Source organism: Melanotaenia boesemani, chromosome 10 (assembly GCF_017639745.1).
Source record: "Melanotaenia boesemani isolate fMelBoe1 chromosome 10, fMelBoe1.pri, whole genome shotgun sequence".
Taxonomy (NCBI): Eukaryota; Metazoa; Chordata; class Actinopteri; order Atheriniformes; family Melanotaeniidae; genus Melanotaenia; species Melanotaenia boesemani.
The window spans coordinates 5,744,648-5,764,719 of record NC_055691.1 but is presented as its reverse complement, the minus strand read 5'-3'; the positions used below and the strand labels follow the sequence as shown (position 1 = coordinate 5,764,719).

Sequence of the window (20,072 nt, the reverse complement as noted above, 5' to 3'; positions counted from 1 at the left end):
AGGTTTTTATGTTGTGGTTTCTCTTTGTTTTAACTTTGTACAAAAATAGTTTTGTTTATGCTGCATTTCACTGGATATTGTTTTTAAGTGAATTTGTAAAACACTTGGTAAACTTTGTTGTATCTAAATGTCCCAGAGAAATAAATTTGACATTGAAAAACTGTTTTAAAGATTTTTTACTTTGAGTGGATTTCCATCTGGACATAGAAAAGAAAAGAAAAAGAGCCACAATATGTCATGAAAGCATTAAAGAGGAATTTTATTCCCATTGCTTGGTAATAAAATAATCATTTTACAAATCATACTAGTTTTTTCTTTGTCTGTTCATATTATACCAGTTCAAACTGTTTGTTTACTCAGACTTTTAAGATGATTTATATGCCAACAAGTACAAGTGATTTGACCCTTTTTTTTTTAGTAGGAAACTGAAACATCATGAGCCTCCTCTTTAGCCTCTTTTGAAATGTTGCAAAGTCCAAGCAAGTTCAGGAGCCAGTTATTTTCTGCCCCTTAAGTCTTAACAGACAAAAGCAGCGATGGTCTTCTTCTGTCAAGTTCTTGCAGTACATTGTGTTTATGTCCATTGTAATGCATCATAATACTTCCTGTTTCTGGCTACATATAAATAAATTCAAACCCTGTTCCTAAACTAAATGTTTCCTGTAAAACATGATATGACCGTATTCAATGCAAAAAGTCTTATGTGAATAATTCAAGAAAATCTTAAATTTTGTTCCCCAGTGATACCCTTATGATATTCATAGATGAAATATAAACTTTAAATTGACGACTCTGAGGAAAAATACAGGAAACAAATCCTAATCAAAGACCCTTTTGTTTCCTGCAGTTGTGCTTTTTGCATGCCAGAGATCTTTATCAGTCCACGCAGGATCATGTGGGTATCAGCCTTATCCTGAATATTTTGTTCATGTGTGGTTGTATTTACTTCCTTAAAAACAGAGAAAATTTTGCCCTCTAGTGTTCATTGTTTTGAAGTTGCTTGGAACATTTGAAATAATGCCAACCCTGACTCAACTTTTATAAAAATAGATCATCTTTGCTTCTCAGTCCAAATTAAAAAACAAGTTTTTTTCCCTTTATGTTAAATATTACAAACTCATAGTAAAGGCATAAATAATACAGTGAGTCTAAGCAGTCTCAGTGAGTGTCTCCTGTATTTTAATAAGCTGTCCATCAACGCGTGGATTGTTCTTTGAGCGATCCACAAGGTCATCAGTAAGGATCAGTCTGAGACCACTTCCTCGTGCTCTTGACCTCCAGTCCTACTCTCCACACACAGATCCTCGGCTGTAAGAAAATTGTTAATAGCCAATTTAAAAAATAAAACTTTACTTGTTTTAACTGTGAACATGAGGCTCTGTTTCTTTTCTCACCCGTGAGGTTGGCACTGAAGGTTGTTGGCACACGGGCAGTGATCGCGGGGGCCCTCCTGGTCCCAGGCCAGCATGTCCGTCAGTAGGTTGGGGAGGCTCAGGCAGGACTCTCCCTTCTCTGGTTTGCGGTTACAGACTGGAAACAAAAGCTCTGATGGAAGCAGCAGAGAGAGAAGGATAACTACAGTATCACAGGTAAAATTAACTGCTGTTACACACGAGCTTATGATACTTGATACCAAACACTAAAACTGGTTTAGTAACAGTGGAGTATTTATATGCAAGTCTTGGGTCATGTTTAGGAATTAAACATGGCTTTAAGTATTTTACACGATTGTCTGCTTTCACTACAATCAGAGAGGCTCTTTTAGTGGAGCATGTGCAGTTTGCTCTTTTTGTGATTTTAAAAGTAAAAACGAAAAAAGAATCAAAAGAGATCACAGATTAGTCAGAGTAGGTCAAATGAAGACAGAGACAGTTGTGGGAAAAAAATCCAGATTAGTGAAATCCACCTAAGTAGCTAAATTTAGAGCAAAAAAATACCCAGACAGGCAGATTCATGAGGTTCAACAGGTATATAACCAAAACTTTATGAGTGAAATACAATTTATTTGGAAACAGACTTTCTCAGCAGCTTGCTGACATTTGAACACACACTTCATGCAGATGACATGGCAATGAGCAATAGTTTAGTAAACAGGTAGGGGAACAAATGTAGATTTTATTTATTTATTTATTTGTGTGTATTTCTTTTCATTGTGCACCCTTACACATTGCACCCATGTGCTTGCCCACTTTGGCCATAGCAATAACCACCTCTGTGCTAGAGTGGCCAACTCAACCACACTGGTTGACCATTAACAACTCCTGGTTGAGGACTGGGATGCCATCCTACAGCAAAATGGGACCAGGCTGGAGCATGAGGAGGAGGTGCCAAGCTGTTGTAGCTAGGGTTGTAAAATCCGTGACTTTTCAAAGTTGGAAACTTTCCATGGGAATTAACGGGAATATATGGGAATTAACCGAAAATTTACAAATTTATTAACTTGACAGGGAACTTGAATATAGTTAAAGAAAATATATTGCAGCATAATCTTGGCTAAAACAACCTGATTTAATGCAAGCACAGCTGAATATCTATGCCATTCAATCACATGCACACGGCTTAGTGCAGGGTGACTGAGGCCACACCCCCTACATGCGCTGTGTTTTCCTCCATCACACGAACACAAAGTAAGTTTTCATAATATTATTGGGTAAATTTATACATCAATTGAAAATATTTTGAAGAACACTCCAGTTGTTAACTATATATCTGTTCATGTCGATGCATTAATGTTTATAAAAGCTTTTTTGTTATCTTATTTTACAGAAAATGCCACGTTTTCCATCCGATGTGTGCAGGCATTTCACACAAACTAATGTTGAAGGAAAGTCTTTGTATGTGTGTAAATACTGTGCAAAGACATACGTTAAAAATACGTAGAAAAAAGCAGCAGCATATTGTTAAGTGCCAAAAATTTCCTAAAGGCTCTAAACATATATTTCCAAAATTCCCCAACATAACTTCCCATGGAATGTTTCTGGAAATTTACTGGAAATTTGGTCAATATTTACTGTTTGTTTTTATTATTACTGATTATGATTACTGAGACTGAAGTAATCAAATCTACTGAGCTACTCAAAATAAGAGTGAATACCAACAAGAGAATATTGCAGAGGAATTTGGCACCACCCACCTGGTTAGCTGTGTTGTTCATTCTACAGAAGCACAATTCATTCAGCACCAATCATACCTGGTTGTAAAGGTGACTAATCAGACTTACCAACGATGTATAATACACCACACATTGGTATTAGAAAACGGGAGAATAACACAAATTTCCTTGGTTTTTGTGCTAAGTTTTGAATGGTATGTTGTTTTACTTTTCTGATACTGGAGGGTGATGGAGTAAAATCTGGCTGAAGTCCATTTGTTTTATCACCACAGTTTAAGTCTCATTTGAATCTTGTTTGACAAAGTTTGTTTTTATATCTGTTCTCTTCTGCTTCTTGGATATGGTGAGTAAAAGATTGTAGTTTGACTTTACAACGTTGCCTTTACAACTTTAAAATCAACTTATGTTGTACACTTGGGCTCTGAAAAAATGTCTGAAATGTCATTCACCAACATCACTTAACCCGTATTTGTCGTGATCCGTGGCTTTTCCTTCTGTTTTTGGTTTGTTGTTAGGATTGTGTTTGTAGTTATGTTATTTCCTCTTGTTGGTTGGTCATCCTCCTGTTTTCAGATACCATGTTTTGGTTTTATTTATATTCTAGACAGTCATGCTTCCTGTTTTGTTTTGTAGTCTGTCCCCTTTTAAATTTAGTCAAGTTTATTTTCTGTTCCTCATACACCTTGTTTCTGTTTCCTGATTACCACATTTGCTCCCTCATATAAACAATCCTCGGTTTCTTTTGCTCATCGCCAGATCCTCATCAGTCCAGTCCTCCTTCATTGTTGTTTCTCCCCATCTTTTCTCTGACAGTTGTCCTTCAGTCTTTTACTAGTTTTAGTTCCAGTTCTTGTCAGTCCTGCCATTTTTATGTCTTTAATTTAACTGAATAAATGCAGATTCCTACATATGCCTGTTTCCTGCCTCATAGTATATAAAAAGGCAATAAAGAGCTGCTTTATAATAATAAAAAGCTGCTGTATTTCAGTTACAGTCAGCCTGGTCTCAAAAAACAAGAAGCAATATTTAAGTGCAAAGGCTTAGAGAGAGGTCCGGTTTGTCCCACATGAGGAATGCACCATCCAGCAGCAAGATGATGCAGGCCTAATGGTAACAGGGAGAGTTTTCCTGCCAGCCTCGGAGTTGTGTGACAAAGTTTAAATGTCAGTTCTGGTGATATACAGCGATAGTTACAACCACTTACCAATGGACAATGTCCTAATAAAGGATAGGTCTCCTCCATTATATTTTAGTAATAAAAGTGGTACTTGGAGAGGCTGATATTTTAAAAGGTGGTCCTTGATGTAAAAAAAAAAAAATGAGAACGACTGCTGGAATTCCTAAATAAAACCATGTTAGAATCCATAAAGTAAAAATAACTTTGCATGAAGTTTAAAGTTTTTGGAACTTTGCTCATTTTTCACATAAAGTAAAAAGTCGACATGATGTGATTTTACAGACATGAGTGTGCAAAAACTGTGTAGCCCAGAAAGTTTTGTGCTTTTTCCATTTTTCAACATTCATTGTGCAACTGCTATGTTTTATGCTGCAGATCAACATACTTATGTAAGTTCTTGGTGTGTAATGTAGGTAGTAAATGGTGTTATTTCCAGGGTGAAGCTCACCACGTTGAAAGGCACAGCAGAGGTCTGGTCTGCAGTCGCTCTGACCCTGGCAGATAGTCCCCTCTGTTCCTCTGGTGACGTTGACTGTGCACTGGCCCCAAACACACATCTGATCTGAGCAACACTCCTCATCCTTTGTGCAGGGCTGAGTGGGGACACAGATATGGAGACAAGTACGATTTGTTGCTTTAGTTTTTTCTTTTCATTATACTGTGCAGGGGTAATATATCAGCTACAGCTACAACACCATTACTGGTGATGAGATCCTGACAATGAGTGAGAAATAAAGAGCTGATGCAAACATTTTATTCTATTCTGGACCTAAAAGAGAGACGTAACATCGATGCACTATGCTTGTGAACAGATACAAAATGAGTAAGAACACAACTGAGGTTGATTATTCTTATAAAAATGTCAACCAATCAAGTCTAAGCTGGCAACCCACTGTGACATGATGAATATGTAACTGTTACCAGAAAAAAATCAGGACCGTTTTACTAGCATTCCTCAGTAGTTACCAGTATAAAATAGAAGTTTTAAAGTATTACTTAAAACACTGAAATCCTTTCTGAAAAATCATTGAAACATGCCAACATGGAAACCTTCTGATTAAATATCTTTAATATGTATTTTTTAAGGGTCTGCCATCTAAAATATGTGCCCTTCTTGGAATATTTGACTATACATTTGAATGAAATTTAAAGATTTGGTGAGGACTAGGTATAATATATACACTACTAAGAAAAACTTTAAGATGTTTAGTTTTTTGTATGATGTCAGAATGTATCTGAAATATACTTTAACCTTTATAGGTTAAGACACACACACATATATACACATATATATATGACGTGACACTTGATGAGATCAGGGCAGACTGGGCAGAAGAACTTGAAACAGATATCTCTGATGCAGCTACATTACATGGAGTTAATGGGTCAACCTTGTGTGCTCGCCTGGCTTAATTCAGTTTAAGGTCCTCCATCAAATTTATTATAAAAGAGTAGACTGTCTAAGATTTATTTTAATGCCAGTGAAACTTGTGAACTTGTTTCAGCCCTGCTTGCCAGGATCCTGCTGGAAAGGAAATCTGCACATCTGCCCATGCTATTCCTGAAGTTAAAGATAAAATATTTTATTAGAGGACTAACCCAAAAATTCCATGAAACATGGGGGCTTTTAATATCTTATTTTGACAGACTACAGACTTTTTTTATTACGTTTTAATTTTTTTTACATTATCATTAAATATATTCTGTGAATTTAATACCTTCAGTGCAATTTAGTCAGTTGTTGAATGAGTAAGAAAATATTGTCTACTTTTTCAAATATGTAAAAGAAAAAAACAAAACAAAACAACGTGTGCTTTGCTATTCTGAACGAGTAGCACGTTACAACTTTTCTAACCACCCCCCCACCCACCATATCCGTCGCTATGCAGGGGAAGCACTTGGAGTTCTCAATCTCATACAGGCAATACTTCAGGTCTCCACAGTCCTCGTCCACAATGCACTCCTGTGGGATTGAGGGATAACGGTTACAAACTGTGATTAAAACAGAATTAAACACAGAAACAGTTCACAGATTTATAGGTCAGACTGTGGATCTCGTCTTCATTTTAAGTAAAATCTCATTTGGTGAAAATCAGCAAAGCTCCCAGCTGAATATAACTTTACCCAAATATTTCTGCAGTAAGAGATGTCCATGTCTCCAACTGGTCCGTTTCCATGGAAACTGGGATGGCTTACATCAGTGGCGTCTGAATTAAACAGAAGGCTTTGGTCTCTTGATTCCTCTCTCCTTCTGTACTGTACACTTGATTTGCAACCCAGCAGGTTTTTTTTTTTTTTTTTAAGACAAAAATGAGTCTTTAACCCCTTGATGCTGTCACACCCGCACCAGTCCTTGTCATCCTCTGCCCAGCCACTCCCCAGTAATCACTCCCCTGATCATCCACACCTGTCCCTGATCATCTCAACCTGCCACATTCACTCCAGTCCTGCACTACAGCCAATCACTCCCCGGATCCCTGACCAGTAATACCTGTCTCCCATTTGCTCACCAGCCCTTATATACCCCAGCACCACATTCACTCCCTGTCAGACCTCAAGCTGCACACCTACATGGACTAATCCTGTTCCCCAGCCTGGCGCCCTGTTTTCCTGACCATCTGTCAGCTCCACTGTAAGATCATTCTTCATATCCCTGGTTTCAAATAAAGTCTATTGAACTTATTTCCTGTCTCCTTGAGGTCCATGCGTTACAGATGCTTGACAAATTTGTGACAAACCACTTCTGACATTTGATTTATTTCTTTATTTTTTTTTATTTAAATTAGCTTTTATTGTCTTATGTATTTATTTTTATATTTATCTATAAATTGTTAATTTATCTAACATTTATTTGTATTTTATTTCAGTTTCTTATTTTTTCAAAATTTTTCTTTTCTGTTTTTTAAATAATTATGAATAAATCCAGGTGTTAAGGGGTTAAAAACAGGCTGATCAATTTACCTTGTAAATGATCATACCTACAGTTAAAAAAATTAGTATCTTCATATATTTAGTCCAATCTAAATATTTCTTAGATTAAGTCAAAACACAAAAAACATATTAAAACTGTTTCTCAATTATAGCTCAGAAATGAGAATAATTTTTTTACATGTATTTTGTGATATGATAAATTACAATTTTTTTTATGACGAGACACAGAATATGTTGCAAACTTTCATTTCTCCCCCCCACAGTATAAATAAGCAAATACTTTTGCCAAACTATTGCTCATGTATGAGATTTAATAAACTATTCTCCAGTGTGTCAACAACAATATTGACCCCTTATTCATGGTTGTGGAAAATCAGCAAATGGAGCCAAATCCTTGAGACAACACTGAATCCTGTGCATGAAGATAGATGTGAAATCTGCATCTCTGCTACCAAACACACATTAATGGTGAATCTGCAGAAATCTTTCTAGAAATTTTGTACATGGTCACAGTGTGATGTTAATACACAATAAAAATCATGACCACAAACACACACATACTTGCACAAAACAAGTAAAACCAGATGAGGATTTGTTGACTGTTTCCATCCTGAACGCCTCGAGGCTCTCATAAAATCTTTCCCACTTGCTCACACTTCTGGCAGCTATGAGACACACAGCTCCCCAGAAAATAGCACCTTAATGTTGGTTTTAAAAATGACAGCAGTTATAATTCATTCCTGTCTTGAATGTAGGTCTAATGTTCCTCTTCTCTGCAGAATTTGTTAGGAAATATAGGAGAGTTTGACGAGACTTCCAATAGAAACCACAGTACCCTGCACTCATCTTAATAAATTCCAGATGCCGAAGCGGCTATAAGGCTCAGGAGCAACTCGTACTTCTCTTTTCCACAAATTATTATGCAGAAGAAGACATAAGTGCTGTTACAATCTGTGGCTTTGTTACATCTTAAGCTGTTTTTACATCTTAATTTTGCATCATGAGGACTCTTCACTTCTCTTGTGAGCTTATCGCAGTTTGGACGTTTCTCTAGCGTGTTTTTAGACCCGTTTTTTAAATAGTTTACTAGTAAAAAACCTGAAAGTGTCCATGGAAACAGTAGCTGCACTATAATAAATTAGAAGTGTCTTCAACTTCGAAATGAAAGTACAAAAGCTGCCTTAAAATTGTGAGTAAACTCCACTTTAAGATTAGCACGGTTTCAACTCAAACGGCAAGTTTTACCCGTTGATTAACTAATGGCTATGTGTATTTATAACAACTTACTTGCATTATCCTTCTGACAGAACTTAATTCATTATGTTATACTAATGAAGAACTCCACGCTGTTACAACTCACAATTTCAATTTAAGATCCTCATTCAGCACATTCCCCTGTTGGACTTAATGTGTCCAAACCCCCATCAGGTGGTGTCTAAATAAAAAGAAAACACATAATCAAAAGCAGATAACTCAAATTTATAGGATAGAAATTTAGCAGTCACCTTGTGATTGCAAAATTTCTACTGAATCTGTATCTCCCATGAGCCTTTGTGGTCCAGGTATGTTGCGTTTTGAAAGTAACTCCCTGCAAGCTTCAACTTAACATTAGTTCAATCAATGATGACAGCCTGAACAACAATCGAGACAACCTACAACGATAAGTTGAACATCTGAAAACACATTAACCTAAGTTCTGTATGCAATACTCATTATAAAAAGTGGAGTTAAAGTAATAAAATAAGTCCATATAACCTAATGGGGTTGTACGTTTGTACAGTGTAGGTTCCCCCATCATGGAAGGCAAAGCCTGATGATGGCACATGCATATTCTGTTATCATTATCTTGTGTAGCCTTTTATAATTTCTCTGTCTTTGCATATATTTTTTAATTTTATATTACAGTGTGAAGACAACTGAGGAAAAAGGATTTTTTTAAGTCATTTTTACCTTTCAGTATGTTTGGCTCAGTAATTGGTACATTACTGCATTGGTATGAAGCGATGCTCCCAGCTAAAACCACACGAGGGCAGCATGGAGTCATTTAACTAATCATACATTTGTTGACTTACATGTAAGATACACAGAAATGCTCATTCAGAACATAGAAACAGAAAAATCAATTATTCAACTGGACAGATGCAAACAGAACATAACATTTTAGAAAGGGTCTTAGAAAGCTAGGCTACACATAACCTGGAAAATTGGCTGTCAAACTATGAAGTTTAGCAGTGATATCATTATGTCTATGTTCCAGTAATTTATTTTTTATTGATCAGATATCAATAATAGAGAACCTAAAATTGTAAAGAACCTCGACTCTGACTACACGTTCAGGGGGATGTTTTTTCTTTTTTTTCTTAGAGAGAAGCTTACCCAGTCTAGCTTGCAGGCCTTCCTGCCTCCCTGGCATTTTTTTCCAGCAGCAAGCTCTATTAACATAACCACCATCTGTACAGCTGCCAGGAAAGCAGGAGATCAAAAACACCGCTGTAAAGGGAAATGCCAAAACAGGCAATAATGACCTCAGCCCAGGCTGGCCTTCTGTTGGTATAAAACCATGAAAAGTATATAGTAGGACTCTTTCCTGGATGAGCTCACCCTTTATAAAAGAAGGAGAGAGAGTTCAGACAATGCAGCCTAAGTTTCAGAAAGAACTTCCGTTCTGGATGCTTCAATAGTAGACAAGTTCCATTTAGGCGCTCTAAACCATATAACAAACATTTTGAATTCTGAATAGGAGAGATGGGACAATAGGACATGTTATCCTGCACAAACCAAACTTTATTACAAATGCAGCTTCTTGCCAGAAGAACAGAAGAAAATATCACCCAGAAGCATAAACAGCAGAAAAGATTGGGATCACAAAAGTTCCTGTTCTCTTCCTCATTCTGTCTTGGATTTTTCCTAGGATTAGTTCTGGTTTTCAATTCACGGGTTTGCTCCCTCGACTCCTGGTTGCCACCCCACCAGCAATCTTCCCGTTTCTCATCTTTATTCCCCTTGGATGCATTTTTATTCAACTTTTGCACATTTTGCAAGCTTTTTATTTGGTAATTCACTTGGCCATTTATGTTTTTGAACCTTCTGAAGTAAGTAAAGTTTTTGCCTTTTCGGCCAACCCGCCTCCTCCCACATTAAACTCTCATTGGACATTCGGCGCCTTTGTGCTCAAAATATTCTCAAAACAAAAAGAAAAAGCAAAGGACTCACATGATTCACATTGTTCCACTGGCCCAAAACCTCCATATGGATGTGTGAGAGATGAGTTTCTCCTGTTCTGTTGTTAGTTTCCTACAGATGACAAAAACAGTCTGCATTCTTAATGTGTTAATCACAACCCCTTAGTCCACTAAGGAGCATCTAAAGCATTTAAAGGGGCTTATGCATGAGAACCCACCTTGTCAGTTCTGTCTACGACCTGAGTGACTCTGTCTCTGGTCTTTATCGTCTCCATGGTCTCGTTATGGTAGCTGGGATGCAGATCCAACAAGGTTGAAGAAAATTTTGCACTCTCAGTTGTTATCTGATGGATTTAATTGAGGGAAACACAAGATACTTCTTTTTAGGTATGCATTAAGGAAAGAATTCTCAGAAAGCGTGTACACTTCTTTTTCTTTTCCTAAACAGGCTAGATAAAATCCATTTTGAGACATTATCATGGTGAATGACATGCCTGCTAATAGTACTCGTCAGGATGTAGATATAAAGCAGACATGAAAACTGTGGGCTGTGTTGCAGCACATTCCTAAAATTTGCAGCTAGCCGAGCAGCAAAACAGCCTAACATGGGATTTACAAAGATTTGCTCACCAGTGTGAGACTTTATAGAATGCAATGCTGTGCAAAGTCTTGAGGCAATTCCTAATTTTTATATGCAGGTAGAAAAAAAATGCCTGCATATAAAAATGGGAAACAGGGGTAGAAACCCATTGAAATGTACAAACAGAAAGTGAAAGACAGTATTTAAGGCTAAATGTTTGTACAATTCTAACAAGCCTGAAAATCAATATTTGCTATGAGAAGCTTCATTCTTCATCACAGCCTGAACTATCTTAGACTAGCTTTATTTAAATAGTCTTCATTAAAAGTTCTCCAGGCTTCTCAAAGGACTTTCCAAAGCTCCTATTTGGATGCTTCTGCCTTCTATTCTGCTCTATGTCCAGATGATCCTACACTGCTTCAATAATGTATAGGTCTGAGCTTTGGGGAGAATTCATCACTCCATAAAACCTGTCACCACTAATTTTCAGTCTATTTCTTGGGTCATTTAGCATAGCTGACCTCATTCTTTATGTGGTCAGCTGACAGCCTTTTCTTCCCGTTTCCCTTCCTTGAGAACGGCTTCTTGACAGCAGTCCTTCCATGGAGAACATTTCTGATGAGGCTTCAACCAACAGGTGATGGGTCAGCTTAAGGGCTAGATGCATCTCTCGGGTTCAGTGTCAGTTTATATATATATATATATATATATATATATATATATAATTTTTTTTTCTTTTTCTATTTCTTAATGACATTACTTTCAGATACTATTAACCTGCTGTAGTATTTTTTCCTAAAAGATTCACTCGTCCTCTACTTGTCCAGTTTCCTAAAACGTATTTAAAGACTGCACAGCATGCAGTTTCCCACTTGGTACCATGTCCCGTGGGCAGGACATGATGTATTTTACACCGTGAGCAACACTCTAAAAATTTTAAAGGGTTAAAAACTCTTTTGGAATCGCATTGTTGCAATAATATAATTGCATGTCTGTCAAACTGTTATATTTAGCATTTTTCCATAAATGCACTATAAAAGGATTAAGTAATAAAATGACGCTCTTCTGTAATGTAGGAGGAATGGACTGAAAATGAGGGGAAAGGGTAAAACATTGTTCCGAACAAAAACTCCGAAAGACTCTGAAAACCCGGAGAACTCTTCCTCAAAGCCACTTAAAATTACAATAAACCAATAGTTTAATAAAACCTGGATGTTTGGAAGCAAATATAAACAACCATACATGATGTGGCTCAAGACGTCTGCACATTACGTTTTATAAGAGCGTTTAATATAACACTTCCCTTGCATAAATAAATGAAATGTGACGCAGACCTGGTCCACTGCCTCGTCCAATATGTGCTGTGTGTCCTCCATCAGCTCCTCCACCTCTCGGAACATGTCGTTCAGACTGACCGGGCCCCGCTCCACGGTGTCTCTCATGATCATCGCCCCGCTCCACGACGAGCCGCCGGTTGCCCACAACAAACACAAACTCCAGAGCCCCGACAGCAGCGTGATACCGGACATCTTTCCTCCTCTTCCTCCTACCAGGACCTGCCAACCGTAAGAGCAGCAGAGCCGTGTGACCCACGCGCGCGAATGGTTTATTTGGAAAGTATGAGGAGTGGTGGTGGGTGTGGTGTGGTGACTTATTAAGAAAACGGATCAAGTTTAATAGCGTGGAAAAAGTTCCAATTGCAGTCAGAGTGGAGGGGGAAAAAAAGTTAAAAACAAAACTGCTGGTTCTGGTGAGGCTTTATATAACATATACATGTGAACAGTTAACAGTATGAAAGAGTTGAAGCAGATGAAAAAGCCGCCAGATCAACACCAGATGTGATCTGCTGAGCGAGGTCATCCCAAACACAAAATATAATCATCAGGGACTCCAGGAAGAGAGCTGAACCAAAGGTTGGAGTGAAGATGCATTATTATTATTATTATTATTATTATTATTATTATTATTATTATTATTATTATTATTATTATTATAGGCTAAAATTCACACAGACTCACCAACACTGGACAATAGAAGATTGAAAATTGTTGCCTGGTTTGATGAGTCTCCATTTCATTTGTTCAAGCTGGTGGTGTAATGGTGTGGGGGATATTTTCTTGCCACACTTTGGGAAATGATATAGCATGGTTTAACCACCACAGCCTACCTGAGTATTGTTGATGACCATGTTCATCACTTTATGACCACAGTGTAGCATCTTCTGATTCTATTCTATTCTATTCTATTCTATTCTCTCTCTATAAGGTAGACAGGAGTGATTTTGGTTATTGTTTTGTAAGCCAGAAGCAGAGCTTTGAATTTGATGCATGCTGCAACTGGAAGCCAGTGAAGACCGATTAGCAGCAGAGTGACATGAGCTCTTTTTGGCTGGTTGAAGACCAGACATGCTGCTGAATTCTTAATCATCTGCAGAGGTTTTACTGAGCATGCAAGCAGGCCTGCTAGTAAGGAGTTGCAGTAGTCAATGCGTGAAATGACCAGAGCCTGGATCAAGAGCTGTGTTGTGTGTTCAATCAGATAGAGTGTGATCCTCCTGAGAACAAATCTGCAGGACCGGGCAACTGATGCAACATGGTCCTGTCTACCATGACACCAAGATTCCTGGTAGAAGACATAGGCACAAGCGTGATAGAGTCAATCAATAAGCTTGGTCTTGGACAGATTTAGCTGAAGGTGGCAATCCTTCATCTATGCGGAGATATTCAGGAAGTCATGCTGATATTCGCACTGAGACGGTTGTGCTTTCATGTGGGAAGGAAAGGAAAAGCTGAGTGTCGGTTGCATAGCAGAAGCCATGAGAGCTAATGATTGCACTGAGTGAGGAGGTGTATAGTGAAAAGAGAAGAGGGCCAAGCACCGAGCCCTGAGGCACCCCTGTTGTCAGCCCATGTAATCTGGACACTCCCCCTTGCCAAGATACTCTGGAGGATCTTCCTGTGAGGTAGGATATAAATCACGAGAGGACAGACCCTGAGATGCCAAGCTCAGAGAGTGTGGAGAGGAGGATCTGATGGTTGACCGTATCAAAGGCAGCAGACAGGTCCAGCAGTATAAGGATTGAGGATTGACCAGCAAATCTGACAAGCCGTAGAGAATCAGTATCTGACAGGAGAGCAGTTTCAGCAGAGCGGCCTTGCCCATAGCCTGACTGATATGGATCAAACAGGTTGTTGTCTTGTAGGAACTGTGAGACCTGACTGAAGACGGCCCACTCTAGTAGTTTAGACATGAATGGAAGCAGTGAGACCGGCCGGAAGTTTTCAACCTGGGCTGGGTTGAGTGTGAGTTTCTTCAACAGCGGGGTAACCCGAGCTTGCTTAAAGGCAGAAGGAAAGACACCGGATTTAAGAGAGGAGGTGATAATATGGGTTACTGCAGTTTTGATTGTGGGTAAAATGCTCTGCAGGACGTCAGAGGGAACAGGATCAAGAGGATAGGTCGTGGGTTTTGAGTTGACTCAGAGGTTTAGCGACTTAGTCCTCATTTAGAGAGGGGAAAGAGCAGAGTGAGGCACCAGTAGCTGGTTTGGTTAGGCTGAGTTGGTCCGGCTCAGTGAATTGGTTACTGATGGTAGTGACCTTTTCAGTGAAGTAGGAAGCAAACATTTCTGCAATCAGCACAGTGAGTGGTTGAGCAGGTGGTGGATATAGGATAGAGTTAAACGTCAGGAACAGTTGTCGTGTGTTGGGAGCACTGCAGATCTTGTTCTGATAAGATGTGAAAAAATGCAGTTCCAGAGACTGAAGGTAACAGAGGATATGGCTGACGTGCATGGCTACCTCCAGCAGGATAATGCACCATGTCACAAAGCTCAAATCATCTCCAAATACCTTCTTGAACATGACAATAAGTTTACTGGACTCCAGTGGCCTCCACAGTCACCAGATCACAATCCAATAGAGCAGCTTTAGGATGTGGTTAAACACATTTTTTGTTAGGGTAAACATCTCCCCTATGAATTAATGTATTCATTGTTCTTGATCTTTCTCAAGTTTCTTCATGTTAACTAACTGAATGGTTCTAAATACCTTGCAGGTGCCTAAAACTATTTTTTTAATGTCAGCTTCATACTTAGAGGTGCTTAAAGGCTTGCATAATTTCATTTAACTTTGTTTCTGTAAAAACATCAACAAAAATATCATCAGATTTTCAACAAAAACAACAAAAATCTTCCTGCCAAATTAAGACAAGTCAAAGCAATAAGAGTAAATAAGCATATTTATATGTTAAAGCCGAACACAAATCTGTTAGGTTAATACTTAGATTGTTACTGTACAAATGGCTTTTTAATACTTATCCTACCACAAGCAGGCTCAGTCGCCCTTTGAAAATTCTAACATGGATAGTAAAACAAAAAATACAAGAACTTTGCCTGTTTATTTGGTCTGCATGCTGTTTTCATGCAAAACCACCATTCTGAATGTTTTTGTGGTTTTGCTCGACACTGCTCTCTGACTTTCATTACTTTTCATTTAAATTGTTTTTACTTTTGGTATTAGGCATATTCTGCATCTAAACATGCAATCCTTGTAAGATGCTTTGACTTAAGAACTAACTATTTTTGATAAATAACTTTAACCAAACTTTAACTAACTTAGAGTCTGAAAAAGTGGGTTAACTTAATTTGAGTTGAGTAACTGGTTCTGGTTCCAAATCAGCTCCAATTTCTGGACTCACCATGGCAACTGCTAACAAAAAGTGTGGTAGTTTTTCCCCCATTTGAGTAAGAGGATCTGTGGAAGTTGACCATTGCTGAGTTTTATTTAGCTTTTATCCCATTAAGAAAAAAAAAGACCTGTAGGAAACTGAAAATAAAGTATAAAAAAAATCTTTCAGAAAGATACGAATATGTACTAGACCATGATTGTACATCTTTTCATTTCTATTTCACACTGGATGATATACAAAGTAAACATTCAGTGGCTATTTCAAGTAACCTTCAAAGTGGCAGATATCCAACAAAAACTCTTAGGTATAAAGAACTGGACAGCACCTGGCCCCAACATGATCCACGCTTACTAGTTAAAGTTACTATTTCACTCCATGAGCACCTAGCGGCACAAATAAACCAACTTCTGAGGTATGGGAGCCACCCTGAATGGCTGACCAAGAGATGGACCGTCCTGATACTGAAAGATCCCCAGAAGGAAACAGTTCCATCCAACTATCGGCCATAACTTGTGTCTCCACAAAATAGAAGCTCCTGTTGGGCATCATAATGGCTGAGATAAGTGAGCACATGGATCAATACATGACAGAGACACAGAAAGGCATTGGTAAAGGTACCAGAGGAGCCAAACACCAGCTGCTGGTTGACAGAACTGTCGCCTGAGACTGCAAAACCAGGCAGACAAACCTGTGCACTGCTTGGATTGATTACCAGAAAACCTATGACTCAAAACCACATACATGAATCCTGGAATGCCTGAAGCTGTACAAGATCAACAACACTCTAAGAGTCTTCATTCCAAACTCAATGACGCTATGGCAGACCACCCTTGAAGCCAATTGCAAAGGTCTCCATTAAATGCGGTATATACCAAGGAGATGCTCCATCCCCGCTGCTGTTCTGCATAGGCCTGAACCCCCTCAGCTAATTAATCAACAAGACTGGCTATGGCTACCGGCTCAGGAAAACCAACTACCATCAGTCACCTCTTCATAAATGACAACAAGCTATACACTAAGGGTGAGCGAGGCATTGACTCACTGATCTACACCACTAGGATCATTCGGAATGGAGAATTGTGGCCAAATGGTAACAAAGAGAGGGCAGCTAGTCCATACAGAGGACATTGTACTCCCAGAGGGCAGAATAACAGATGTTGAGGTAAGCTAGAAGTACCTTGGCATACCGCATGCAAATAGAAACCACAAAGAAGCCACAAGGAAATCTGCCACAGCCAAATATTTGCAACGAGGAAGGCAAGTCCTGAGAAGTCAGCTCAATGGCAAGAACAAGATCCAGGCAGTTAACAGCTATCAAACACCCTGCTAGGTTAATAAGCTGGCCAAAGTAGGAAGTTCAGACCACAGATGTTAAAACACAGTAGCTGTTCACCATGCATGGAAGGTTCCACCCCAAATCCAGCGTCCAGAGGCTATACTTCAAGTGCAAAAAGGGAGGCCAAGGACTAATGAGCATCAGGAGCCACTATTCAAAATGAAACATCAAAGCTCCATGAATGCATGGCCATAATAATATAATATATATATAAATATATATTAGTGCCGACCACGTTAACGCGTTAATCGCGCGTTAAGGTTTTTTTTTTTTTTTTTTTTTTGGCCGCTGGCTTGGATGACAGAAACATGGTGTCCATGTCTTTCTTCCCTGCTGCAGCGGTCCGTCTGATGTAATCAGGAGAGAGAGGGGTTTATTAAAACGAAGAGACGTTTTCTGTCCGAAAAAGAAAGAAGAAGAACCGACGTTTCTCTTTGTCTAAACCAGGGGTAGGCAATTTCAGTCCTAGAGCCTAGAGAAACTTGGAAATCCTGCAGGTTTTCCAAATTTCCCTGCTCCAGCACACCTGCTCACACCACATACTCACTGGAGTGATATACTGTAAGGAATTAAAAACAAAAATTGATGCTGCACTTTCAGCATTTGAATTTTAGACAGAAAAAAAGAAATTTCCAGTTTTTTTGTGTCCCAAAAAATGTAACCTCCATTAGTGCAAGGCTGTCTACTTTTTCCACAAGAACATCAGACCAAATATAAAACACATGAAAAAAAACAAAAACACAAATATTATATATCTAAATATCTATATCTATCTATCTATCTATCTATCTATCTATCTATCTATCTATATATATATATATAGTGAGAGAGATATTTGTTTTGTATTATAGTGATTGTTTTACAGTGATTCACTTTGGTCAGGTCCCACAGAGTAAAAAAAAAAGTAATATGGTCTGTATAGAGGAAGACTTTTGTCTTGTGTATATGGTCATCTGCTTAAATTCATCTCTTTGAAGTGATTGGGTCACCTGGTTTAGAAGCTATTGAAAAGAATAGGCTCCCAAAATCGATTATTTATTATTTTAATAAAATATTCATATAAAAGTTTACAATAGAGGAATTAAAAACAAAGACTTGTGTCTTGTTGAGATGATCATCTGCTTCATCCCAGCTTTGGTTTGAAGTGACTTGGTCACTTGGTTTAAAAGCTTTTGAAAAAAAAATAGGCTCCCAATAGTGATTATTGATTATTTTTTTTATAAAAGGTTTTAATATAAAATATTACAAGAGGTGAAATAAAAACATAAAAACTGTGTCTTGTTGAGATGATCATCTGGTTCATTCCAGCTTTGGTTTGAAGTGACTGAGTCACTTGGTTTAGAAGCTATTGAAAAAAATCCGCTCCCAATAGCGATTATTGATTATTTTTCATACAAATATTAATATAAAATATTAGAAGAGGTGAAATAAAAACCTAAAGACTGTGTCTTGTTGAGATGATCATCTGCTTCAATCCAGCTTTGGTTTGAAGTGACTGAGTCAATTGGTTTAGAAGCTATTGAAGAAAATATGCTCCCAATAGCGATTATTGATTATGTTTTATTAAAATATTAATATAAAATATGAAAAGAGGTGAAATAGATACATAAACGCTGTGTCTTGTTGAGATGATCATCTGCTTCATTCCAGCTTTGGTTTGAAGTGACTGAGTCAATTGCTTTATAAGCTATTGAAAAAAATAGGCTTCCAACAGTGATTGATTATTTTTTATAAAAAATTTTAATTTAAAATATTACAAATGTGAAATAAAAACATAAAAACTGTGTCTTGTTGAGATGATCATCTGCTTCATTCCAGCTTTGGTTTGAAGTGACTGGATCACTTGGTTTAGAAGCTGTTGAAAAGAATATGCTCCCAATGGTGGTTATTGACTGTATAAAAACAATTGTGTTATTCCTTTATGATAAATTCCGTTTTTCGGAAAGCCTAACATTTGTTGATTGTCCTTAAAACAGCGCTTGGGGTTTCAGTACGAATATCCAACCTAAAACTGATTTCACCGCGGTATCTGTGAGATACCGTCACGGACTGATGCCCCCCTGGTCCCAGCTCCTACTTACTCAGTTCCACTTTTAACAGCAAAGCTCGCAATACTGGACTTGGACCTAACATTTCTCCATACAGTTCATCAATTCATGTCATCATTACATTCAGAGAGCAACCACACCACCACAAACCATATCATACCGTAAACGTCAATAATCTCAGGCCTCTCCCAAAATGTCAACCAGTACCTGCCTTTTCAGTTCAAATGTCACCAGTCACACTCAACATGGCACTTTTAAATATACGCTCTCTGTTAAATAAGTCTTTTATTGTCAATGACCTGATTTTAGACCACGAACTAGACTGTGTGTTTTTAACTGAAACATGGTTGGGTGTGGATGCACCTGTTGTTCTAGCTGAGGCCTCCCCACCAAATTTTAACTATTCTTTTTCTATACGAACTGGTAGGAAAGGTGGTGGCACAGCATCTTTAACCAATAACACTCTCACCACCAAACAGATTTTATTCGATAATTTTACCACTTTTGAATATCACGCCATTGCTTTTAGCAGCCCTCCAATTTTATGTGTCACTGTTTATAGACCACCCCAAAAATGTGCTGCTTTTATTAATGAGTTTTCAGAATTTTTATCAATCATACACACAACATATAACATGATAATTTTAACCGGTGATTTTAACCTGCACATAAATAATCCTTTAGACCCTGTTTCAAAAGAATTTTTAAACATTCTTAACTATATGGCAGAAAGGAGATGGAGGAAAAATAACATGACAATAAATTATCAGATATTTTGTAAGGTGGCCCAGAGGTGTCACAGCAAATAAAAGCCGCAACACAACACAATAAACCACAACACTACAAAATAAACCGCAACACAACACAATAAACCACAACACTACAAAATAAACCGCAACACAACACAATAAACCACAACACTACAAAATAAACCGCAACACAACACAAGTAGGCACAACACTACAAAATAAACCGCAACACAACAAAATAAGTCACAACACTACAAATAAAAGCCGC

General features: G+C 38.0%; 1 protein-coding gene across 1 annotated transcript; it reads right to left on the bottom strand.

Annotated features, from left to right (window-relative positions):
- Nucleotides 1-235: 235 nt before the first annotated feature.
- On the bottom strand, nucleotides 236-12,584 carry dkk3b (dickkopf WNT signaling pathway inhibitor 3b). The gene is made up of 7 exons (XM_041996962.1): nucleotides 12,317-12,584; nucleotides 10,621-10,746; nucleotides 10,434-10,514; nucleotides 6,160-6,252; nucleotides 4,738-4,882; nucleotides 1,395-1,545; nucleotides 236-1,308 (listed from the first exon to the last, which is right to left on the bottom strand). The coding sequence occupies exons 1-7, from the start codon at nucleotides 12,509-12,511 to the stop codon at nucleotides 1,284-1,286; spliced, it is 816 nt and encodes a 271-aa protein (XP_041852896.1). The 5' UTR covers nucleotides 12,512-12,584; the 3' UTR covers nucleotides 236-1,283.
- Nucleotides 12,585-20,072: the final 7,488 nt, after the last annotated feature.

What these genes read in the sequence shown, in the direction of transcription:
- dkk3b (XM_041996962.1), bottom strand. Translation starts at nt 12,511, where the DNA reads ATGTCCGGTATCACGCTGCTGTCGGGGCTCTGGAGTTTGTGTTTGTTG. An exon ending in TGGACGAGGCAGTGGACCAG is followed by an intron (nt 10,747 to 12,316) that starts GTCTGCGTCACA and finishes TAAATCCATCAG; the next exon opens with ATAACAACTGAGAGTGCAAA. An exon ending in AGTGGAACAATGTGAATCAT is followed by an intron (nt 6,253 to 10,433) that starts GTGAGTCCTTTG and finishes TCAATCCCACAG; the next exon opens with GAGTGCATTGTGGACGAGGA.